Here is a 26,121-nt window from a genome sequence, read left to right as displayed (position 1 = left end):
CTATTAACAAGTATGGGATTTCTTTTGGGGGATGATGGAAATTTTCTTATTAGACAATGGAGATAACTATACAATATTGTGAGTATATTAGAGATCACTGTACTATACACTTTAAAATGGTGAATTTTTACGTTAGTTTATCTCAGTTTAAAAACTGCCCCCAAAAAGGCTATACAGGAGTGAATCCTGATTAATGGTTCAGTTCAGTTTAGTTCAGTCACTCAGTCATGTCTGACTCTTTGCAACCCCATGAATCGTAGCACGCCAGGCCTCCCTGTCCATCACCAGCTCCCGGAATTCACTCAGACTCACGTCCATCGAGTCAGTGATGTCATCCAGCCATCTCATCCTCTGTCGTCCCCTTCTCCTCCTGCCCCCAATCCCTCCCAGCATCAGAGTCTTTTCCAATGAGTCAACTCTTCGCATGAGGTGGCCAAAGTACTGGAGTTTCAGCTTTTAGCATCATTCCTTCCAAAGAAATCTCAGGGCTGATCTCCTTCAGAATGGACTGGTTGGATCTCCTTGCAGTCCAAGGGACTCTCAAGAGTCTTCTCCAACACCAAAGTTCAAAAGATTAATGGTAGTCCTGGGTGAAATAAAGGAACATGGGGACAGTTAGTCAAAAGAACCAGAAGCCTGGAGAGGAGTTTTAAGGACAGACTAGTCAAAATCATCCAAATAATTTCCCATGTGCTTATTCCATTCTCACCAGGCATCTTTTTTTATTATAATTTGGTTTCTTATGTACATTTCCTTTTGAAAGAAAATTTGCTGACCAGAGTTTCCCAATCTTCTTTGCTATTATATTTTTCAATAAAATAAAGGATAAATTGGATTAGAATTTTGGTTTGGTTCATCCCTCTGAGGCAGATTGACTCTCCTTCCTCCTAATTTTAGTTTAGATGTGCAGGCTCAGACACTTATACAGAATTTGAGAAAACTTCATTATTCAAGGGACCCTCACGGAAAACACAGGGGCCAAAATGGTCAGGACTTTCTTGAGAGGCAGAGTGAGTGCATTAGGCCTTTACTGTCTCTAAGGGGTGGGACTCATTAGCTGTAGATTTGCAAGTTTTAAATTTCCCTCTTGCACCAAAGGAAGAAGCAGAGGGCTGGAGAGTTGTGAGTTTGAAATTTCCCACCCGCACTGAAAGAGAACGTACCATGACTGTAAACTTCCTAGTTTTAAATTTCCTGCTGACAACAAAGGAGAGGGCACTGAGCTTTCTTATCAGCCCATCAAGAAGGAGGGGCCACCTGTATGAAAGTGAAAGTGTTACTCAGTCAGGTTTGACTCTGTGACCCCAAGGACTGTAGCCTGCCAGTCTACAGGAGCCCACCAGGCTCCTCTGTTCATGGGAATTCTCCAGGCAAGAATACTGCTGTGAGTTGCCATTCCCTTCTCCAGGGGATCTTCCAGGTCTCCTGTACTGCAGGCAGATTGTTTACTGTTTGAGTCACCAGGGAGTGAAGTGAAAGTTGCTCAGTCCTGTCCGACTGTTTGAGACCCCATGGACTATACAGTCCATGGAATTCTCCAGGCAGAGTGGCTGGCCTTTCCCCTCTCCAGTCAATCTTCCCAACCCAGGGATCGAATCCAGGTCTCCCACATTGAAGGCGTATTCTTTACCAGCTGAGTCACCAGGGAAGCCCATGGCTAATTCATGTTGATATTTGGCAGAAACCAAAAAATTCTGTAAAGCAATTATCCCTCAATTAAAAAATAAATTTAAAGTTTAAAAAAAAAAAATAGAGGTGGGAACAACCTACGAATACTTTAAGATTCTGGAACTTTAAACTTTCCATGTTGGTTATTTTGATTATTTTCTGTCTTTCCTTGTAAAGCTTATTATCAGAACCAGTAGCAAACAGCAGTATAGGTGAGAAAGAAGACATTTGCTCAAATAGAATTGGTACAGTTCAGTGGCTGATTGAACTTAACATGCATAGTAGTTCCTTAACTATTGAGGCAAGGTTTTAAGTCTTGGTAACTCTTGTGAGGATGACCACTAGTGCCATAGACCTTATGAGGAAAATCGGGAGAGGAAACTTTATATACTGTTATACATTGTTTAGAATATGTTTCTGCAAGCAGAATCTTGGCAAGTGTTTTTCTTAACATTTTAATTATCATAGACATCTATATGACAGAGTTAGGAATAACTGAGAGATGCAACCAAAATCATATTTTAAAAACATATTTAATCAATTATTTAAATAAATATTCCTCTTACCCAACTGGTTGATGTCTTCACCCCTTGGGTACAGTATTTTTCAAACTGGAGCGTCCAGCTTCCTACACACTGGGAAGACCTAGAATTCACGTTTCCACGTGCTCAGATTTGATGCGCAGCCCTGATTTCCGGTTTGCAATGCGGGTTGGACAGTGGGCTGACCGAGGTGATCTGCTTCAGCCCCAGACCCTCGCCCTGACCCACGGCTTGTGACCCACAGCCCACCACCCACAAGCAGCGGACCGTTGACTTCGAGAATGTGTAAAGCCTTGCACATGTCTACGCCCGCCCTCCCTGGTCAATTAGAAAAGAAACCCGGATGTTTGGGGGGCGGGGGGAGAAGCTGGCGTCTACCCATGAGGCAGCGCGCTTAGTTATATACTTCTGCCCTCTTCTGAGGCACTCATTCCGCTCTGAGAGTCGCCGCGGGCCGTCGCTGTGGCTGCAGTCGCCGCCTAATGTTTTCGCGCTCCTCCCTTCCCTCCTCCTCTTTCTCCTCCTCCGAGTCCCAGTCAGGCTGACCTGCCCCGCTCGCGGTAAGTGTCCCCCGCCTGCGCCGCGCGGAAGCAGGCAGGGGCTCTCCCGCGAGGCTGTGGCCACTTTGCTCTGAGGGCAGTTTAGGTGGCCCGGCTATGAGGACTGGGTCGAGGGTCTGGATGCTGGCATAGGTCGCCAGGCTGCCCCAGGGTGCGGGGGAGGGGACGGACTTGGCGCGGTGGCGGGTGGGCCACCATCTTGCGCCAGCCCGGCGGGGGAGGCATCTCGGAAAGGTAGTTGCTTGGCGGCAGCGTTTGGCCACCCTCAGGCCGACAGCGTTTGGTCACCCTCAGGTCGGAGCCGCGCGGGTTGCTGCTGCTCCCTCCTCACCTTCGGGGGCCTAAGTGTCGGTCTGTCCCAGCCTGGTTTTGGCTTTTCTTTCTGGAGGCAACTCCCTTTGGTCTTTTGTACATATGATGCCGATGTTTGGCGAGACCCGCCCACCCTCAAGGCTCTTCAGTGTTGGGAATAGAGGGGAGAGAGGGTCCCGAACTTTCTGGCTCCTGGCCCCCTTGGGCCCCTCCTTTCTGTGCTGATTCCCCCCACCCAGGTTACTGGTCATTCAGTGCTTACACCCTTGTTCTTGGCAAAGGAACCTCTCTCCTCCGTCGTAGAAATCGTGCTCCATTCCGTTATTGTCTAGAGGAGAAGAGCCCTGAGGAGAAACGTGGAGTTAGAGACACAGTTTTTTAACTGTGATCGTTGCAGGTTTTACTTAATGAGATGGAAAAAATTATCTCATTCTGAGGTTTTATCTTTCTCTAGACACGGAGGGAGTTCCTCTTAACTTATCTCAAGTTTTAATGCTATTTTAAAAGGAGAGATCGGAGAAGAAAGTGTCAAGTGAACGAACTAGCTTCTTCTACATCCAAGGAGTTCTCTTTGTTTGCAAGGATTTTTTAGGTTTGTTTTTTCTTTTTTAAATCTGTGAACTTAAATTTTGCTTTTATTATTTTTAGGTTTGAACAGTGATTTTTAATGTCTTTTAGTGCCATTAAACATAAAATTAAAACTGAGAGGTAGAGTTTTAACCACAAAATTCTCGTCTTAGCATTTGTGATGTGTCCTGCTTTGGGGGGTTACAGTGAAAATTCAAACTGTCTCCTTAAGCAGAAACTTTACTAAGCCTATGAAGACACCCATTTGCTTATAAAATCAAGGCCCTTGATGTGTTAACATTGGGACAAATCCCACTACAGTTGTGTCTTGCATTTATACATTTCATTGCCATCACCTCCTTTGAGGTGGGCTGCGGGGTGTTGATAGAACTGTTTTGAAGTTGAGGAAACAACCTCAAGGAGATTTTACCCTTAGTCCTGTGGTTAAGAGTGATAGAACCAATTCTTGAACCTAGGTCTTCTGACTTCTTAGCCAATGCTCAGTCCACTGTATTATGATCCACTTTTTGTGAGAGTGGTTAAGGAGGAAAAGCAAGTAGACTCACCTAAAACATATAGGTAGCATTTTTCCATTTTCTTCTCCTTTATATTTAAAATATTTAAGACTTCATACCAAAACAACATTGTAAATCAGTTATACTTCAGTAAAAATTTGAAAAAAAGAATATGTATCTTTTCAACTTCTTAGTATTAAAATAGTATTATTTCCAAGTATGTTGAAAATTTGAAAAAAGTTCTGTGTTGAAGGGGTCCAAATTTCAGCTTCTCCTCTTCAACCCATTTTCATCAGTTCAGTTTTCTAGTCCAATCTAATTTTTTCAGCCTAGGGTTTTACTCCTTGGCAACAGCTTTTTTAGTGGAAAAAGAGTAGGGGAATGGATGTCTATTTCTGTACCTCCTCTTCAATTTGTTTTCTTTATTCAAGAGAGCATTTAGAACCATACCCAAGTATTTCTGTTGTTCTTATTATACAGGGAAAATACCTAAATGATTAACAATTTTTGTAAATAGAAAATAACCCATAGTTTTAGTGACAGATAAGATATTTATTGGATATTTATATTGAAAATATGTTTTATTTCAAAAGTGCTTTTTTGAAGGTCAGAAGTATTTCACATATTCACTAAATATGTAACCCTGAATATTTTTCTTTTTGCTTCAGAGAAGGACTTAAAATATACATGATTTTCAGTCAGGTTGTTTTAAATAGTGACTCAAGAAGGACTTGGTTTTCTCCATGATTTGTATCAAAAGTGTATCTAGGCCTTTTTAATTCATTCCTTGCAAAGTAGTTTTCTTTTAAGAAGTGTTTTTAATAACCGTATATCAAGAAAAGTAGCCATCCCTACATACCATCTGGGTCCAATGGACTATTTTTCTTTCATCTTTTGTATTTTAAGTCATTTTAGAAATAATAGCATAAGAATAAAAAATAGTGAAACCAGTTTTATTAGATAAGTATTAATAAGACATGGTGTACTCCTTTGTATGTTCTTAGAAAAACAAAAAAACATTTCAGAAATTGCTAAAAGTATCCAATTGTGTTTTTACTAGGACAGATCCTAAAGACATTTGCAAAAATGTAAATCGGTGTTATTAGATTTTTTGTTTTTGAAAATAGTTATTTTAATTAAAAGTATTTATATGAGCATGTGATGGGCTTTTTGTTACTTTAAATAAGTTAATATATATTTAATTTTTTCCTCAGTTTCAGTTTCTAATATGGTAAGTATAAATAGATATAATCCACATAAACAAAAAGCTCATTGGAGTTGTCAGTAAGTTTTAAGAATGAAGAGTGGGCCTGAGATAAAAACTTAGAGAACTACTAATCTGGCGTTCTTTATTTGTGACAATATTTTATCAGTTCTATACATGAACTAGAATTTTTGTTTCTTTTTAGTGTTTATATTCATCAACTTGTATGACTTTTAGTAAAGAAGGAAATGTTGAGCAAAATAAGGCAAATTACTGTATAATAATTTTTCATGTGCTTTATTTAATCTTCTAGTAGTGCTGCAAGAAAGGTATTACTGTTTTCATTTTACAGATAGAAGAACTAAGTTCAAAGAAATCAATTAAATATCCTATAGGTTTGACAACCAGAAAGTGGTAGACTTCAAATTCCCTCTCAGTTGTTCAGCTCCTATGTCTAGTGTTCCCATAATTGTGCTCCGTATCTTTACTTGATATTTTCCCTAGTGGTTTAGTTTTACTCCTATAAAATATGAATCAACAATATATACTTCTTGAGGTTACTTTAGAAATTAGTGATTATAGAATATCTTATGAAACTTCAATGAAGTATTTGTTACATAATTTGGCTTTGAAAGGTCCACTGTGCACTAGTCTTTTCTCCAGGTTGTATCTTTTACATATGAATTGCGATAAAAACATCTCCTTAGAGATAAAATCTTTACTCTGAATATGATATAAAAATTACTTTGCAGAAAGTATATTTTATTAGAATGGTGGTCCATCTCAAAAGCTAATGTTAAAATGTTTTAAAATATAGACAAGCTTTGCAAAATATTATGCTAATGATTTTAAATCTTAATGTCAAGTAGCTGTTTTCTACATATAGATGAATTATGAAAGTAAACTGAGACAAAAGTTGAAAACTTAAATTAGGGAAGAAATATTAAAATTATTAAAGATCAAAAAAAAATTATTAAAGATCTGCTCAAAAATGTACATAGACTCAAAATATACCTGTGTTCAGGCTTTCAAAAAATAACTTCCACAATATAAAAACTTGGACAAAGACAAGATGATGAGTCTATGTTTTTCTTCTAAATTATATATGATTTGTTCCTAAGACCTGGTTTGAGAGTTTGAATTGTTTCTAGGTGCCAGTGAAGTTGTCTAATAAACCAAGGTATAATACAGTGTTTCTTGGATTTGAGTACAGTACCAATTAATTCCTATTATAAGGAAAACATTTTCACAGATACCCTCTTACTTAAAATATTTAAAAAATCTTAGAATTCTTGTACAGCCATAAAATAATCAGGACTGCAAAATCAGTGCTATTCAAATCAACCTTACAACATTGAATAATACACTTTGATGAAACAATGTCACTGACTACTTCAATTGAGTTTTTCACACCCATAATTCCTATCTATCTAGGCAGTAGCAAGATTTTTGTATTTAAACTTTTTCAGTACCTTCATTTCTCTGTACAAACTGTTATTTTTCCTTTTATTTAGTACAAATACATCATTTAGATATTCTTTCTCTCTGTTCTTTTATTAGGTACCAGCAGTAAAAGTAATAGTACTTGATGACAATGCAGTAGTAAATATAGACAAAAACATGAGTACTGATACAATAAACCAATTCAACTCTGAGTGTTTACCCAGAGGACACAAAAACACTAACTCAAAAAGATATCTGCACCCCCATGTTCACTGCAGCATTATTATAATGTTATTATTGTAATAACCAAGACATGGAAAAATCTAAGTGTCCGTCTTTGGATGAATGAATAGAGAAAATATGGAATATTATTCAGCTATTAAAATGAAGGAAATCCTGCCATTTGCAACAACATGAATGGACCTTTAGGGAATTATGCTAAGTCAGACAAAGAAAAATAACTTGTGATCTCCCTTGTATGTGGAATCTTTAAAACATACACACACTTCATAGATACAGAACACAGATTGGGGGAGGGGAGGACAAAATTGGGTGGAGGTGGTCAAAAGGTACAAACTTCTAATTACAAAATAAGTCCTGGGGATGTAATATAGTGTGGTGTGACTATAATTAATAAGACTGTGCTGGGTATTTGAAAGTTGCTAAGAGAGCAGGGGGCTTCCCAGTGGTAAAAGAATCCTCCTGCCAATGCAGGAGATGCAGGTTCAGTCAGTGAGTGGAGAAGATCCCCTGGAGTAGGAAGTGGCAACCAATTCCTGTATTCTTGCCTGAAAAATTCCATGACAGAGGAGGCTGGCAGGCTACAGTCCATGGGGTTGAAAAGAATCAGAAACAACTGAGCACACGTGCTACTGCAAGAGAGTAGCTCTTAAAAGATCTCATCACACACACACACACTCACAACAACTGTAGTGATAGATGTTAGTTAGACTTAACTCTGGTGATCATTTTGCAATATATACACGTGTCACATCAGAACTTGAATGTCTCCCTGTTCTACCTTCTTTTTCTCTACTCTGTAATCTTATGGCTTTGCTATTCTTTGTTGGTGTCTTTCTTAGGTAGTCTTTCTCCATGTAGTGATTTCCATCACCACCAGGCTTATATCCTATCAGCTTATTATATGCCTAACAGCTTTATTCAGCTATAATTCACATAGTGTACAATTCACCCATTTGAAGTGTGCAATTCAATGATTTTAGTACATCCACAGTGCTGTGCAATTATCACCACAGTCAATTTTAAAACATTTTCATCACCCTGTGAAGAAACCTCATATCCATTAGGAGTCACTCATTTACCCCCCAATCCTCCCAGCTGTAAGCAACCACTACTTCACTTTCTGTTTTTATGAATTTTCCATTTCTGGAGATTTCATATAAATGAAATCATACAATATGTAGTCTTTCTCACTAGCTTCTTTCAGTTAATATAATCTCAAGATCCATCCATCCATCCATTTTGTAGTATGTACCAGTACTTCATTCTTTCTATGACCATATTATTCCCTTGTATAGGTATATCACATTTTGTTTCTCCTTTAATCAGGCATTTGTGTCATTCACTTTTTTGCTGTTACCAATAGTACTGCTATGAATGTTCATCTACATGTTTTTGCATGGACAAACGTGTTCAATTCTCTCTTGCTAGGAGTGGAATTGCTGGGTTATGTGTTAACTTTTTGCCTCTTCATACTGTTTAGGGGGAAAAGGGAGAAGAGGGCAGCAGAGGATGAGATGGTTAGATAGCATCACTGATTCAGTGGACATGGATTTGAGCAAACTCCGGGAGATAGTGAAGGACAGGGAAGCCTGTTGTGCTACAGTCCATGTTGTCGCAAAAAGTTGGACACGACTTAGCTAAGGAAACAAGAACAAATGTTAATTTTAAGTCTTAAGTTTGTGACTGCCAAAGTTTTTTCCACAGTGTCTGCATCATTTTATATTCTTACCAGCAATATATGAAGGTTCCAGTTTCTCCATATGCTGGCCGACACGTTAATTAATCTGTTCTTTTTAGTTACAACCATCCTAGTGAGTATGAAATGGCATCTTAATATTTTCAAGTATTTCATCTTGTAAAATGCACATAACATATAATTTACTATTGTAATTCTTTAAATCCACAGATTTTTTTTAATTTTTGTAGAATTAACTCTTAAAAGATAGCTGAATTTCAGATGTATAAGAGCTAAAACAAGAAATATATATATATATATATATATTATAATTATTTATACATGCAGTCTCCAGAAACTGAATGGATTATGCTCCAAGAGGTCTTTCATTAGTCAGTTACTTGAAATTAATTTTCCCCCACATAAGACCAGTCTATTGAATTTGGGCATAGTATCCCTACCTGACGGAAAAGGCAATGGCAACCCACTCCAGTACTCTTGCCTGGAAAATCCCATGGATGGAGGAGCCTGGTAGGCTGCAGTCCATGGGGTCGCTAGGAATCAGACACGACTGAGCGACTTCACTTTCACTTTTCACTTTCATGCCTTGGAGAAGGAAATGGCAACCCACTCCAGTGTTCTTGCCTGAAGAATCCCAGGGATGGGGAATCTGGTGGGCTGCCATCTATGGGGTCGCACAGAGTCGGATACGACTGAAGCAACTTAGCAGCAGCAGCAGCATCCCTACCTGAGTCAGTAGCTGAGGTGGAGAGTTCTCTTCTGCTTATTTTGGTGTCAACTCTGGGTTGCAAAAAAAAACTCTGGGTTGCAGAACAGGGAGACCATTTGGAGTTGCTATTATATGAATGCTAAGATACTCCTTACATATTTTGCTAGATATTCCATTTCTCTAACAAATGACTTAATTTCTCATAGCATTCTTTGCCTTGCCACCAAAGCTCTGAAGTGATGATCTGAGAGTTTTTTGTGGTAATCGTTTTGGGGAGGCTTAACTGCTTTATTGGGTAACGTAGCTTTAGACTAAAGTTATGATTCTAATGGCATCTGAGAGTGTTTATGAACATACTGATTGAGGCTCCTTGGTGGCTGCTATTGGCCTCAAAAACTATCTCTGTAGTCATAGGCAGTAGATATGACTTGTTTATATAGACTACTTGTACATTTAGTACTAATGTAGACCTTTTGTACCAAACAATGTTGTTTATGATCGTTTAATAAAAGGGTTCTGTTTGAATTTCAAAGGCTGTACAGTGGTGACTCTTAAAAAATACTTTCTATTCTTCATAGCAGTAGGTCCTTAATGCTGAGCAAGAATTGTCATGAATCTATCTACTTGACATATGCATTAACCTTAATTCTAGTTTAGGGACAAGCAATAACTATTCAAATAATTGAGTTCAGGGGTTTCAGTAGCCACACCTCAGAACTAGGGATTCACTAGAGGATTTTATAATGGTAATTCAGACATTTCTACCAGTTACTTCTTCTGGAGTTAGTTTTTTTTTTCCTTTGATCTAATGATTAAAGGAAATGATTTGGAATTGGAAGAAGCAAGAAAGCTTGCTTTTGCTAGTCTGAGGATAAAGAAATATGTGGAGACTCGGTTAACTGTTTATCTTAATACTTTAGATTATTGATGTTTAAGTTTTAACTTTTTTAAATAGCTGAAAAATTTTTAAGCATACTTACCTTGTATGTAAAAAATATGGTATGTGCATGAGATTTCAGAACAGAAGTTACTGTTTTAAAAAACCAATTTAAATGTTTTTTGAAAATGTTTAAATATTTTAAAAAGCCAAAAGAAACATAGACATTAGGTCATAAACTTGTGAAAGTAAGTACTATGATTTATCTATCAATATTTCCCCTTGAATTGAGCACATTATATTGAGTGCAGAAGGCAATGAGTAATTTTTTAATGAATTAATCTATGATAATAAAATGTGTCCAACTAGTTTTCTGTTCCTTTCAGTTAGCATTGGTAAGAGACCAAAAAAAGGCCTAAAAGTTTCTTTTGAATGCATTTTAAAAATAATATTATTTCTGAAGTGTGAAGAATAATAGTTAAAAATTAATGTTACTTACCATTTCAAACTCAGATTTACTAAAACATGTATTATAGGGTGATTACTCATTTTTATAGGATGCCTTTCAAAAATTATTTGTAATTAAATACTTTGTCAGAGTTCTTCAAGTAATAAATGCTATTTACATTCAGGATTTTATTTAAAAATTTTTCATTCATTCAGGAATGAACCAGTTATGAAAACTGAGTAGTATGTATATATCAAACTCAAAAGGTAGACTGTTTATAGAGAAAAATATTTAATGTGTGAACATGTAACAAATCCACCCTAATAGTAAGTATCTTTACTTTATAGGGCAGAAAACTAAGACCTAACTTGCTACCTTGTCTGGAGTCACATGGTGAGTTTCTGGAAATTGAAATTATACCCAAAGATTTTTGAAACCTGAATATCATGTTTCAGTATATTTGGTGTTACTTAAAGTAATTCATAAAATTGATTGATGTCATGTGTTAGTGCTTAGGTGACTCTGCAACTTGATGGACGACGACACCTCTTTTCAACCAAAAGGTAAGTATTGCTGCTGCAAGTGATACTAGTATTCTTGGCTCTTGTATTGATAACCTTGCTTCATGAGAAAATGTGAGAGACGGAGGTGGGCATATTGAAAAAAAAAAAAAAACACAAAAAACCTCTTAAATTTATTGTAGTAATCTGTGTAGTTGCTAAGTCGTGTTTGACTCTTTGCAACCCCGTGGACTGTAGCCTGCCAGGCTCCCTGGTCCATGGGATTCTCCAGACAAGAATACTGGAGTGGGTTGCCATGTCCTCTTCCAGGATTGTAGTAATACTATAGTAAAAAAAAGAACTACATACAATAAAAATGTCAATAAAATAGGAATGAGGTGTTTCTTCCTCATCTCCAGAGTTAACTATTATATATGTTTGGTATACATAATCACAAACTTTTTTCTATGTGTAGACACAAATATAAATTATTTCTAAATAAGATCATACTATATATACTATTACATGCCCTTAAAATTTTTTACTCATCAATCTATCTTGAATATAGTGATAGTGTCAGTACCCAGTTAATAAAAATGTGGAAGACTTATGTATCTATATATTAAGACCATGGTATTAACACAGATATAATTTTTTTATTATCAGTATACATGGGTCTCTCATTTTTTTTAAATTTGGCATTCCCTGACTTTGCCTAGTTTCTTACCCCTTATATTACCATATGTTAAGTGCTTACTGCATATCCAATAGACTGCTGTTTGTAGGAGGAAACGTAAAGGAAGAAGAAACTATGTTCTTTACTACCAAGGAGCTTACTTTGGAGTTAGACATGTACAATGATATATGGCAGAAAAGAAACCAATATTATAAAGCAATTATCCTTCAATTAAAAATAAATAAATTAAAAAAAAGAAACAGCGAGGGACTTCCCTGGTGGTCCAGTAGTTAAGAATCAACTTGCCAATGCAGGGGACACAGGTTCAATCCCTGGTCCAGGAAAATGGGGACAGCTAAGACGGCTCACCCAAACTGTTGAAGCCTGGGCCCTCTAGAGCCCATGATCTGCCACAAGTGAAGCCACCAAAATGAGAAGCCTGCTCACCACAACTAGAGAAAGCCCATGTGCAACAATGAAGACCCAGCACAGCCAAATAAATAAAATCGATTAGATTAAAAAATAAATGAAAGATAAATTTTAAATAGCATTATCTAATGTAAAAAAAGGATCTCATCATCTAAGTCAGAACCCTGGAGTTATTAGTTTGTTTTGTTTTTATCTTTTCAGAGTTGTCACCCCATCCACATCTCACTTCATATATCTAGCTAAGAGTGAGAGAGCAAGCAATAGAGGAGGTGTGCATACTGGGCCTCTGTACTCCCTGTTTTTTTTTTTTTTTTTCTCACAACATCCACTTTTCAATAGTTGTTAGAAATAATTAATTCCATGTTTCTAAAATTTTGAAATACCACTGTCTCTTGAATCATCAGTTTTTGCCATTATCTAATGATTTTTCCATCTCAAGGAATAGCAGGATTTTAATTTTCTTACACTTAACCACCACCTAAGCATCTCCCAATGGCACCCCACTCCAGTACTCTTGCCTGGAGGGTCCCATGGACGGAGGAGCCTGGTAGACTCCAGTCCATGGGGTCGCTAAGAGTCGGACATGACTGAGCGACTTCACTTTCACTTTTCACTTTCATGTATTGGAGAAGGAAATGGCAACCCACTCCAGTGTTCTTGCCTGGAGAATTTCAGGGACAGCGGAGCCTGGTGGGCTGCCATCTATGGGATCGCACAGAGTCGGACACGACTGAAGCGACTTAGCAGCAGCAGCAAGCATCTCCCAATGTAGTTATTTCTCAATTTCTAGTTAAATCATATTTGATGTCTTTATTGTGATGCCCACATAACAAACATTGTTTGCTGATATATCCACCAAATTAAATTTTTTGGTTTTTAAAATTCACTAAGTTTTACTAGAATCTATAGCCAAGTCCTCTCACACCCTTCTGGCACCTCTTGATTTTCTACATGGTAAAACTTGTCAGATAATCTAACAATTTGATTGTGTGTGCGTGTGCGTGCATGTGTTTGGTCTCCTAGAGACATTCCTCCTGGGAGTAATGTTCAATTCTACTCTGGCTGGTTGCTCTCTAGACTTGAAAAAGCTATTGCCCTGGGACTTTCTTTGTCTTTGATTGTGTTGAATGTCATGTTTTCTGCATTCCGTTGTCTTCCTCCTTAAGTCTCATATTTTGATATGGTCTTCCTAAGAAAATAAGGGTGAATGGGAGGTAAATTTTGTGTTATGTTACTGGCCTTTATTCTTTTTTTTTTTTTTTTGCTATCTAATGCACATCCATTTATTTTACAATTACAAAAGAAATCACCCACCCTCTGCCCCATCCCCCCAAAACAGTTTCTTTTTACAAACACTTAAAAACTAAAACCAAATGAAGATAGACAAGTTAATTTCAGTACAATTATTTTTAATGAAGCTGTCATAATTAGAGTTTAAATTTCTTACAAGTGACCAATGTCCAAGTGCTGTGCTTAGTTGCTCAGTCCAGTCCGACTCTTTGTGACACCATGGACTGTAGCCCACCAGGCTTCTCTGTCCCTGAGGATTCTCCAGGCAAGAATACTGGAGTGGGTTGCCATGCCCTCCTCCAGGGGATCTTCCCAACCCAGGGATTGAACCTGGGCCTCCCACATTGTATGTGGATTCTTAGCATCTGAGCCACCAGGGAAGCCCAATGTCCAAGTGACTTATAGGGAAATCCTGATTACAAGTTAGCAAATTCTAGTACAAAAATAGCCTGTGTGCTGGAATAGGCTTTCCTTTTACATAGGGACTTCCCTGATAGCTCAGTTGGTAAACAATCTGCCTGCAGTGCAGGAGACACCGGTTAGATTCCTGGGTCAGGAAGATCCCCTGGAGAAGGAATAGGCTACCCACTCCAGTATTCTGGCCTGGAGAATCCCATGGACTGTACAGTCTGTGGGGTTGCAAAGAGTCAGACACAACTGAGCGACTTTGACTTTCACTTACATAGGCCTCAGGTTAGTCTACATAATCCCCTAATGTCTCGGGTTTTTTTTCTTCACAAATGGCTCATTCATCATAGCTGAAGCAGTCTGGCACCCCTGATGGTGTCTGGGCTGGGTCTGCCTGGGCCCATGCTGAAGACAGCAGGCCTGGGCATGCATCACTGGTCTGGGGGAAGCAGGGTAGAGACCCAACTCCACTCCAAGCCCTGGAAGGAGGGAAGAGTTGTGAGCAGAGCTGCCTAGGACAGGGGCTCTGTGCAGGACAGCCCACCTCCTGTGGCCTTGGTGGCCAGTACAGCCCTGCCCTCTGTGTGCACGGAGGAAGTGGGCAGGCTAATTGTCCGTAAGGAGATTGAGCTTCTCCTGGCACTCAGTGAACAGGTGCTAGAAGCAGAAGTTCTGTGGACTCCCACTGACTTCAGTGGAACTGTGATCCAGCCCCAGTAAGTCCTTGCACTATTTCCGGGAGTTGGTATTCAAACCCTTTGTTCACGAGGTAATGTGCACAAGAGGAGGTACTGTGAGAGAGGGGGTACCACGAGAAGGGGGGAGGGGTATCACGAGAGAGGAGATACCACGAGAGAGAACGTACGGTGCGAGAGCAGGAACCACGTGTAGAGGCGGTACTATATGAGAGGACATAACTGCATAGCGGAGCGAGTGGCGGTACCATAAGAGGGGTGTACTGCGAGAGAGGTGGGTACCGTGAGAGAGGTGGGTACTGTGAGAGGATGTACTGCGCAAGAGTGGGTACCACGTGTAGAGACAGTACCGTGTGAGAGGACATAGTGCGCATAGGCCGGTGGTGCTACTGCAAGAGAGGCTAAGCATGAGGTGGGGGGAGGGGTAGTGTGAGGTGGGGGAGGGGGAGGGGGAGAGGAGATATCACGAGAGAGAACGCACCGTGCGAGAGTGGAAACCAATTGTAGAGGCGGTACCGCGTGAGAGGACATACTGCGCATAGCAGACCCAGTGGCGGTACCGCAAAAGAGGGGTGTACTGCGAGAGAGGTGGGTATAGCGAGAGAGGATGTACTGTGCAACAGTGGTACTGTGTGTAGAGGCAGTACCGTGTGAGAGGACATCCTGCGCATAGGCCAGTGGTGCTATTGCGGGGGGAGGGGTAGGGCGAGAGGAGATATCGCGAGAGAGAACACACTGTGTGAGAGTGGGAACCAATTGTAGAGGCAGTACTGCATGAGAGGACATACTGCGCATAGCAGAGCCAGTGGCGGTACCACAGAAGAGGGGTGTACTGTGAGAGAGGTAGGTATAGCGAAAGAGGATGTACTGTGCGACAGCGGTACAGCGTGTAGAGGCAGTACCGTGTGAGAGGACATCCTGCACATAGGTCAGTGGTGCTATTGCGGGGCGGGGAGGGGGGGGGGACCACGAGGCAGGGAGGGGTAGCGTGAGAGGAGATATCACGAGAGAACGTACCGTGCGAGAGCGGGAACCAATTGTAGAGGCAGTACCGCATGAGTGGACATACTGCACATAGCAGGGCCAGTGGCGGTACCTCAAAAGAGGGGTATACTGTGAGAGAGGTGGGTATAGCGAAAGAGGATGTACCACGAGACAGCGGTACCGCGTGTAGAGGCAGTACCGTGTGAGGACATCCTGCCCATAGGTCAGTGGTGGTATTGCGGGATGGGGGGTGACCACGAGGCAGGGAGGGGTAGCGCGAGATGGGGGCGGGGGGGGGTGAGAGGAAATATCGCGAGAGAATGTACCGTGCGAGAGCGGGAACCAATTGTAGAGGCGGTACCGCGTGAGAGGACATACTGTGCATAGCAGGGCCAGTGGCGGTACCGCAAAAGAGGGGTATACTGTGAGAGAGGTGGGTATAGCGAAAGAGGATGTACCACGAGACAGCGGTACCGCGTGTAGAGGCAGTACCGTGTGAGGACATCCTGCCCATAGGTCAGTGGTGGTATTGCGGGGTGGGGGGGTGACCACGAGGCAGGGAGGGGTAGCGCGAGATGGGGGCGGGGGGGGGGGGTGAGAGGAAATATCGCGAGAGAATGTACCGTGCGAGAGCGGGAACCAATTGTAGAGGCGGTACCGCGTGAGAGGACATACTGCGCATAGCAGGGCCAGTGGCGGTACCGCAAAAGAGGGGTATACTGAGAGAGGTGGGTATAGCGAAAGAGGATGTACCGCGAGACAGCGGTACCGCGTGTAGAGGCAGTACCGTGTGAGGACATCCTGCCCATAGGTCAGTGGCGGTATTGCGGGGTGCGGGGGTGACCACGAGGCAGGGAGGGGTAGCGCGAGATGGGGGGGGGGGGTGAGAGGAAACATCGCGAGAGAACGTACCGTGCGAGAGCGGGAACCAATTGTAGAGGCGGTACCGCGTGAGAGGACATACTGCGCATAGCAGGGCCAGTGGCGGTACTGCAAAAGAGGGGTATACTGTGAGAGAGGTGGGTATAGCGAAAGAGGATGTACCACGAGACAGCAGTACCGCGTGTAGAGGCAGTACCGTGTGAGGACATCCTGCCCATAGGTCAGTGGCGGTATTGCGGGATGGGGGGTGACCACGAGGCAGGGAGGGGTAGCGCGAGATGGGGGGGGGGGTGAGAGGAAATATCGCGAGAGAATGTACCGTGCGAGAGCGGGAACCAATTGTAGAGGCGGTACCGCGTGAGAGGACATACTGGGCATAGCAGGGCCAGTGGCGGTACCGCAAAGAGGGGTATACTGTGAGAGAGGTGGGTATAGCGAAAGAGGATGTACCACGAGACAGCGGTACCGCGTGTAGAGGCAGTACCGTGTGAGGACATCCTGCCCATAGGTCAGTGGTGGTATTGCGGGATGGGGGGGTGACCACGAGGCAGGGAGGGGTAGCGCGAGATGGGGGCGGGGGGGTGAGAGGAAATATCGCGAGAGAATGTACCGTGCGAGAGCGGGAACCAATTGTAGAGGCGGTACCGCGTGAGAGGACATACTGGGCATAGCAGGGCCAGTGGCGGTACTGCAAAAGAGGGGTATACTGTGAGAGAGGTGGGTATAGCGAAAGAGGATGTACCACGAGACAGCGGTACCGCGTGTAGAGGCAGTACCGTGTGAGGACATCCTGCCCATAGGTCAGTGGTGGTATTGCGGGATGGGGGGGTGACCACGAGGCAGGGAGGGGTAGCGCGAGATGGGGGGGGGGGTGAGAGGAAATATCGCGAGAGAATGTACCGTGCGAGAGCGGGAACCAATTGTAGAGGCGGTACCGCGTGAGAGGACATACTGCGCATAGCAGGGCCAGTGGCGGTACTGCAAAAGAGGGGTATACTGTGAGAGAGGTGGGTATAGCGAAAGAGGATGTACCACGAGACAGCGGTACCGCGTGTAGAGGCAGTACCGTGTGAGGACATCCTGCCCATAGGTCAGTGGCGGTATTGCGGGATGGGGGGTGACCACGAGGCAGGGAGGGGTAGCGCGAGATGGGGGGGGGTGAGAGGAAATATCGCGAGAGAATGTACCGTGCGAGAGCGGGAACCAATTGTAGAGGCGGTACCGCGTGAGAGGACATACTGGGCATAGCAGGGCCAGTGGCGGTACTGCAAAGAGGGGTATACTGTGAGAGAGGTGGGTATAGCGAAAGAGGATGTACCACGAGACAGCGGTACCGCGTGTAGAGGCGGTACCGTGTGAGGACATCCTGCCCATAGGTCAGTGGCGGTATTGCGGGATGGGGGGTGACCACGAGGCAGGGAGGGGTAGTGCGAGATGGGGGGGGGGGGTGAGAGGAAATATCGCGAGAGAATGTACCGTGCGAGAGCGGGAACCAATTGTAGAGGCGGTACCGCGTGAGAGGACATACTGTGCATAGCAGGGCCAGTGGCGGTACCGCAAAAGAGGGGTATACTGTGAGAGAGGTGGGTATAGCGAAAGAGGATGTACCACAAGACAGCGGTACCGCGTGTAGAGGCAGTACCGTGTGAGGACATCCTGCCCATAGGTCAGTGGCGGTATTGCGGGATGGGGGGGGGACCACGAGGCAGGGAGGGGTAGCGCGAGATGGGGGTGGGGGTGAGAGGAAATATCGCGAGAGAATGTACCGTGCGAGAGCAGGAACCAATTGTAGAGGCGGTACCGCGTGAGAGGACATACTGCGCATAGCAGGGCCAGTGGCGGTACCACAAAAGAGGGGTATACTGTGAGAGAGGTGGGTATAGCGAAAGAGGATGTACCACGAGACAGCGGTACCGCGTGTAGAGGCAGTACCGTGTGAGGACATCCTGCCCATAGGTCAGTGGTGGTATTGCGGGGTGGGGGGGTGACCACGAGGCAGGGAGGGGTAGCGCGAGATGGGGGCGGGGGGGGGGGTGAGAGGAAATATCGCGAGAGAATGTACCGTGCGAGAGCGGGAACCAATTGTAGAGGCGGTATCGCGTGAGAGGACATACTGTGCATAGCAGGGCCAGTGGCGGTACCGCAAAAGAGGGGTATACTGTGAGAGAGGTGGGTATAGCGAAAGAGGATGTACCGCGAGACAGCGGTACCGCGTGTAGAGGCAGTACCGTGTGAGGACATCCTGCCCATAGGTCAGTGGCGGTATTGCGGGATGGGGGGTGACCACAAGGCAGGGAGGGGTAGCGCGAGATGGGGGGGGGGGGGGTGAGAGGAAATATCGCGAGAGAATGTACCGTGCGAGAGCGGGAACCAATTGTAGAGGCGGTACCGCGTGAGAGGACATACTGGGCATAGCAGGGCCAGTGGCGGTACCGCAAAAGAGGGGTATACTGTGAGAGAGGTGGGTATAGCGAAAGAGGATGTACCACGAGACAGCGGTACCGCGTGTAGAGGCAGTACCGTGTGAGGACATCCTGCCCATAGGTCAGTGGTGGTATTGCGGGATGGGGGGGTGACCACGAGGCAGGGAGGGGTAGCGCGAGATGGGGGCGGGGGGGTGAGAGGAAATATCGCGAGAGAATGTACCGTGCGAGAGCGGGAACCAATTGTAGAGGCGGTACCGCGTGAGAGGACATACTGGGCATAGCAGGGCCAGTGGCGGTACTGCAAAAGAGGGGTATACTGTGAGAGAGGTGGGTATAGCGAAAGAGGATGTACCACGAGACAGCGGTACCGCGTGTAGAGGCAGTACCGTGTGAGGACATCCTGTCCATAGGTCAGTGGCGGTATTGCGGGATGGGGGGTGACCACGAGGCAGGGAGGGGTAGCGCGAGATGGGGGGGGGGGGTGAGAGGAAATATCGCGAGAGAACGTACCGTGCGAGAGCGGGAACCAATTGTAGAGGCGGTATCGCGTGAGAGGACATACTGTGCATAGCAGGGCCAGTGGCGGTACCGCAAAAGAGGGGTATACTGTGAGATAGGTGGGTATAGCGAAAGAGGATGTACCGCGAGACAGCGGTACCGCGTGTAGAGGCAGTACCGTGTGAGGACATCCTGCCCATAGGTCAGTGGCGGTATTGTGGGGTGGAGGGGTGACCACGAGGCAGGGAGGGGTAGCGCGAGATGGGGGGGGGGGGGTGAGAGGAAATATCGCGAGAGAACGTACCGTGCGAGAGCGGGAACCAATTGTAGAGGCGGTACCGCGTGAGAGGACATACTGCGCATAGCAGGGCCAGTGGCGGTACCGCAAAAGAGGGGTATACTGTGAGAGAGGTGGGTATAGTGAAAGAGGATGTACCGCGAGACAGCGGTACCGCGTGTAGAGGCAGTACCGTGTGAGGACATCCTGCCCATAGGTCAGTGGCGGTATTGCGGGATGGGGGGGGGACCACGAGGCAGGGAGGGGTAGCGCGAGATGTGGGTGGGGGTGAGAGGAAATATTGTGAGAGAACGTACCGTGCGAGAGCGGGAACCAATTGTAGAGGCGGTACCGCGTGAGAGGACATACTGCGCATAGCAGGGCCAGTGGCGGTACCACAGAAGAGGGGTGTACTGTGAGAGGGGTAGGTATAGCGAGAGAGGATGTACTGCGCGACAGCGGTACCACGTGTAGAGGCAGTACCGTGTGAGGACATCGTGCGCATAGGTCAGTGGTGCTATTGCGGGGCGGTGGGGGGGAAGCACGAGGTGGGGGAGGGATAGCGCGAGAGAGAACATACCGTGCGAGAGCGGGAACCAATTGTAGAGGTGGTACCGCGTGAGAGGACATACTGTGCTTAACAGAGCTAGTGGCGGTACTTATGGGTGGAGCAAAGGATTAGTGCACCTGTGACCTGACTGTCCAGGTAGGCTAGGGTGGTCTCTTAAAGCCCCATGTAAGGCATGGAGAAGAGCTAGGCCGCCTGACTCCCCAGCAGGTGGAGGCGCGGCCCTGGCCTGTGGCTAATGGTTGGTAGCACAGCATGGCGTCCAGGGCCGGCAGGCAGCTCCTGAAGTCTGCGCACTGGCGCAGTGAGTCCTGTTTGTCAGAGACCAGGTTACACACGGACAGCGACAGGATGATGTAGTAGGCCTTGCTGTCCAACAGGTTCATCACGGCAATCTCGTGCTGCATCAGCAAGACCTGAGACACCAATATGTCGCTTCCTGCCGGGACGGAGCAGAGCGACTCCTCGTTGCTAATCTTTATTTATTTTTTTTTTTATTCTTGATGAAAGAGTATATAATTTTATGCTTGACAAAAATTGTGTCTGGGTATAGAATGCTAAATTGAAAAATTATTTTCACTAAGATTTTTGAAATCACTTTTCTAACGTTTTCCTCTCTCAGATTTTAGGATATTCTGTTTATCTCCAGCATTTTGAAATTTCATGACTTGTCCATCTACTGTAGGTTTTTTCTTGATTATTGTGCTAGGTGCTAGTGGGTCCTTATATTTGGAGAATTTATGTCCTTTAGAACTGGGAATTTTTTTTCTTGTATTTTTCCTTTTATTATGTTCCCTGTCCTTTTTCTTTTCTTTTCTGGGACTTCTATTAGGTGAGTTGTAGTTTTGAAATGATTTATCGCAATTTTTCTTCTTTATTTAGTATAGGTATATTTGTTGTCTTTTAGTTCCACTTATGGGATATTTGGGGCTTCCCGGGTGGCTCAGCAGTGAAGAATCCGCCTACACTGTGGGAGCCGCTGGAGAGATACCCTGGAGGAGGGCAAGGCAACCCCCTCCAGTATTCTTGCCGGGAGCATCCCTGGGACAGAGGAACCTGGGAGGCTACTGTCCATAGGGTCACAAAGAGTCGGACATGATTGAAGCGATTTAGCACTGCACTGTGTGTGCGTGTGCTGATGGCATGGGATATTTACTCAATTTTGGCACTTTATTTTTCTTCACTGAATTTTGGCTATTTTGTTTTTAATCTTTTAGCTTTGTGACTATTAATTTTCATAGCATTCCTGTCTTACACCTTTAAAATGTTAGTTATAATCTCTAAGATTTTTTGTTTTCAGTATTACCTGTGTTTTAATATCCTTTGATCTGTTTTATTGCTTTGGTCTTTCACATTGGAGATTTTAATCATACTTCTGGTGCTTATTGGGTGTCTGTCCAATATTTAAAAATGAGACACTAAGGTGCCTCCTGGTAGGTCTTCTGTATTATAGTAACAAAAGGGAGATAAACTGAGAAGCAGCAGCAACAGGTGAGAGAGATAATAGGAAAACTGAACCAGATTCAGGGATACTAGGCACAGGGCCAAGACCTACAGAAGTGTCTGGGGTTTTTTTTTGAGATAAGAGTTAGGTACCCTCTTTTGTGAATATAATTGTATTCTAGCAATAAAATTAAAACTCAGTTTGACTGGATTTGATTGTTTCTAAAATTTATTAGCCACTAAATAACTACTGTCATCTATTATCTTCCTAGCTAGCTTAATTTTACTAGTTTTAGATCTTAGAGATTGGGTTCTGAGTTTCATACTTTTGTTACCATTTCTGACTTTTAAAATGTCAGTTCAATAATTGCTATTAGATTTAGTAAAGAACATCTTAAATATCATACTATGGATTACAAGAAAATATTTAGAAAAATAAAATTGGATTCTCTTTTTTAAAATTAGATAGTTCCAAAATGGCAGAACTGTTTATGGAATGTGAAGAAGAGGAGTTGGAACCGTGGCAGAAGAAAGTAGAAACACCACAGGAAGAGGATGATGAGCTGATCTTTGTTGGAGCGGTACCAGGTTCAAAATCACCCACTTCAAGTAAGCATTTACTTTCAGTGAAGCAAAGTTTTAACATGTTGTTTCTAGTGGAAAACGTGGGACTGTCTTATATGTCCTTGGTATACTATAAGGTGCTGGATGTGAGAGGAGAGTATAGTGGTCAGTAACAGTTTGTGAGAATCAGAAGGAGAATATGGTTAGGAACTTAAAAAAGGAGGTGTGAGAGGTAAAAATATGTGAGAGAAAAGGAAAATGTTAACTGAGTTACCTAAACGTTAAGATTGCCTAACAGCATTGTAGACCTTTTGAGATTAGAAATAATAATTTTATTGGAGCCAAGTCATCTATTTACCTGTTTATTTGTTAATATTTCTTTTTTCCCTTAAGCCTAAATGTACCTAGAAAAGGAAGTATTGGAATGCTTTGTTTAAAACATCAGACTACTAAATAAGTTTGTGTTAGTCTCTGATGGAGTTTCTGACACCCAGTCAACTGCCTCATCAGTGTTTTCTTGATTCATGTCTACAAAATATAAAGGCTCTGGTTTGTATATCAACATGAGTAGTAGCTTCTGGCCACACCCATCTTTTCAGCAAGTTCTGATTATATTCATGAATATACAGTGGCTTGATTTTCAGCCAGTATACTAGGATGATGCAGGCAGTTAGCACACTTAATCCTCATGGCTCTGGGAGAATGTCAGATACCTTTGTGGATTTCTGTTAATTAGATTTGATGTTGTTTATAATGTAAAAGTGAAGATATTAATGACACTTGTTAAATGTCCAATCAATTCCCTGGTGGCTCAGAAAGTAAAGAATCTGCCTGCAATGCAGGAAACCTGGATTTGGTCCTTGGGTTAGGAAGATAGATTCTCCTGGAGAAGGGAATGGCAATCCACTACTCCAGTATTCCTGTCCAGAGAATTCCATGGAAAGAGGAGCCTGGTGGGATACAGTCTATGAGTGAGTGAGTGAAGTTGGTCTTGTCCAACTCTTTGCTACCCCATGGACTGTAACCTACCAGGTTCCTTCGTCCATGGGATTTTCCAGGCAAGAATACTGGAGTGGGTTGCCATTTCCTTCTGCAGGAGATCTTCCTGACCGGGGATTGAACCCCGGTCTCCCACACTGTAGGCAGATACTTTACCATCTGAGCCACCAGGGAAGTCCAAACAGAGTCCATGGGGTCACCACAAAGAGTAGGACACAACTGAGTGGCTAATGCTAAAACTAACAACAAAAAGTCCAATTAGGATTGTGTAAAATTCAGAGGAACAACATATTTAGTTTTAGTGGTGAATGAAGGAACAGAGTCTTTCTCATTATATGTATTTCTGTTAAGCCAGGAGAATTTACCGAAGAATGTAGCCATCATACCAATATTTTATTATGGCTGTGCATATTAGTGTGGTTTAGAGAAAGATTAATTTTCTGAAAGCCTAGTTCTTGTTTCCCTGTCTCTAAACTTGGAATAGCACTTCTATTCAGTTATCAAAGGTAGAATAATTTAGTTTAATTCTTAGTATCATTTCCTGTGGCAAACTGAGAGATGCTAAGTGGAGTGCCACTTCAGTGAAGTAGGCATGTTGATATATTTGCTGCTGATAGAGGAGCAGAATATTAAATTATCGTAATGTTTCCATAGTCACTGTGATGATTTTTATATTGAAGTATTAACCATAGTTAAAAGTTATTCAAATCATCTTATTGACATTGGATATATATCAGTTGGAAATAACTATTACTCAGCTAGAATAATGTGTATTAGATAATATGTATTAGTAGTGATTCTGTCAAAAAGAAATTTGACCCTGGTGAAATTTCTTTTCTAAATAACCCAGAATTTAAATGATTCTGTTAGTGTCTTATGTGTGAGTCATAAAATATTTTAGCATATGGAAATGAGCTAAATATTTTAAAAGAAACTACTATAAAAGGGGAATAAAAACTTGTGTTTGATGGACTGCAGTCACCAAAAAGTACTATAGAAATTGTTTAATGGCTTGGATAAATACATGTATCTTGAATTTCTAAATGAAAACAATACCAACTTATTTGAATGAACAGATTTTTCTTCTAAAAGACTTTTGTAGTGCTTACTCATAGAGCACTTCATATGATAAAACAGCCCTACTTTGGTGTGACTATACAATTATTTTATGAGATCTAGTTATTTTATACTAGGAGTGGAAAAGGGAAATTTTTTGATGTCTTAATGGGATTTTTTTTCTGCTTTGTACCTTTTCTTGACTAGCAATTTTAGGTAAATCTCTATTCTTCCAAATTTTCATTTGATTCCTCAATAACCTAGAAGTTATGGGTTCACATGCATACAACAGTGAGCAATCTTAGACTGATCCAGAAGATCATGTCAGGCTCAAATTGACTTTTGGTGTAGTGAGTAGATATGAGATACTTTTATAAACTCTAGATTCACTTTAGTCTCTGATGGTATCCCTGTCAGTAGTCAAGAGCAGTGGTACAGATAATCCATCAGCTTGCCCATGATGAAACTTGCAGGCTTTTAGGGGTGTGAATGTGACATGGAGTTTGGGAAAGGGCTTGATTTCAAGTCACAGTAACCCAAGTCTGTATACAACCTTGTCAACCATTAAAAGAAAGCAATATGCTTCAAGTATTGCTTATATATAGATTTTGGGGGGAAAGTTTTTCTACTATCATAATATATACTTTCACTGAAATAAGTTTTTAAATAAAGATAATTGTCATAGATATTGTGAACAGGGGTAATCCCAGCTCATCTGCAAAGGAAATAAAGAATGAGACAGAGTCAAGGTATAGTATTGTTGTATTACTTTAAAATTAAAGTAAAATATCATGGTAGAATTGTTGTGTAGAAAAATAGTATTTGTGTAATTTTAAAATACAGGTATTGCTGATGCTTTCATGCCTTTAGGTGAACTCGATGAAGACTCTTCAAGTCCAGAGGCTGCCTTTCCTAGATTTCATCCTGAGTCTCAATCTTCAAGTCCAGAGGCTGCCTTTCCTAGATTTCATCCTGAGTCTAGGTCTTCATATAACTCTGATATGGCTCAGAACGTGTCTAAACCTGTAAGTGTTTTTAAAACTACACAATTAGCACAGGGACACATTAGATGTTATAATACCCAGTTAGAATTGTGGACTATCATAGCTAGTTATCATCCCAATAGAAACATAATCACTGTCAGAAAATGTCACCATTTTTATGATAGTGCAACTGATACCCAAAATAATAGCGTCAGGAACTAACTATTCAACCTGTCAATAAATCACATAGTATGCTTAAATTGGTATAATATTGAAAACTATGCTATCTAAAAGTATAATCTGTAATGAATATTGCATAATGGCAAAGTTCTTAAGATAGATGAACTGGGTATTCTTAATTGGGAAGATTTTTCCAAGGTCGTTATTGCTGTTTATTTTGAAAACATACTTGGATATGTTTTTAAACTTTTAACTGAAATAATCGATAATGGTAATATTTACCATTTGTTAGTCTGTCAGTATGGTTAAGTCTTAGTTCTAAATGCTGTATATAAATTAATCTGTTTTAATTCTTACGACTTCCTTATGAGGTAAGCACAGTTATTTCTCCCATTTTATAGTTGAAACTGAGGCTCAGAGAGTCTAAATGATGCATCATGGCCGATAATGATGGATCTGGGATTTCAATCCAGGTTAAC

At 42.5% G+C, this 26,121-nt stretch overlaps 1 protein-coding gene across 12 annotated transcripts in view; it reads left to right on the top strand.

Moving 5' to 3' along the window:
- Nucleotides 1-2,680: 2,680 nt before the first annotated feature.
- Nucleotides 2,681-26,121, top strand: part of ZNF280C (zinc finger protein 280C) — a 66,515-nt gene continuing 43,074 nt past the window's right edge. For 2 of the 12 annotated variants that reach the window (XM_061407934.1, XM_061407924.1), the window contains exons 1-5: nt 2,681-2,770; nt 11,132-11,177; nt 11,294-11,347; nt 22,326-22,469; nt 25,350-25,504. In XM_061407934.1, coding sequence (XP_061263918.1) covers nt 11,317-11,347; nt 22,326-22,469; nt 25,350-25,504 — 330 coding nt within the window. In that variant the 5' untranslated portion in view covers nt 2,681-2,770; nt 11,132-11,177; nt 11,294-11,316. The other 10 variants (XM_061407933.1, XM_061407922.1, XM_061407928.1 and 7 more) reach the window with 9 other exon arrangements.

This window comes from Bos javanicus, chromosome X (genome assembly GCF_032452875.1).
Source record: "Bos javanicus breed banteng chromosome X, ARS-OSU_banteng_1.0, whole genome shotgun sequence".
NCBI lineage: Eukaryota > Metazoa > Chordata > Mammalia > Artiodactyla > Bovidae > Bos > Bos javanicus.
This window is presented reverse-complemented; position numbering and strand designations above follow the sequence as displayed.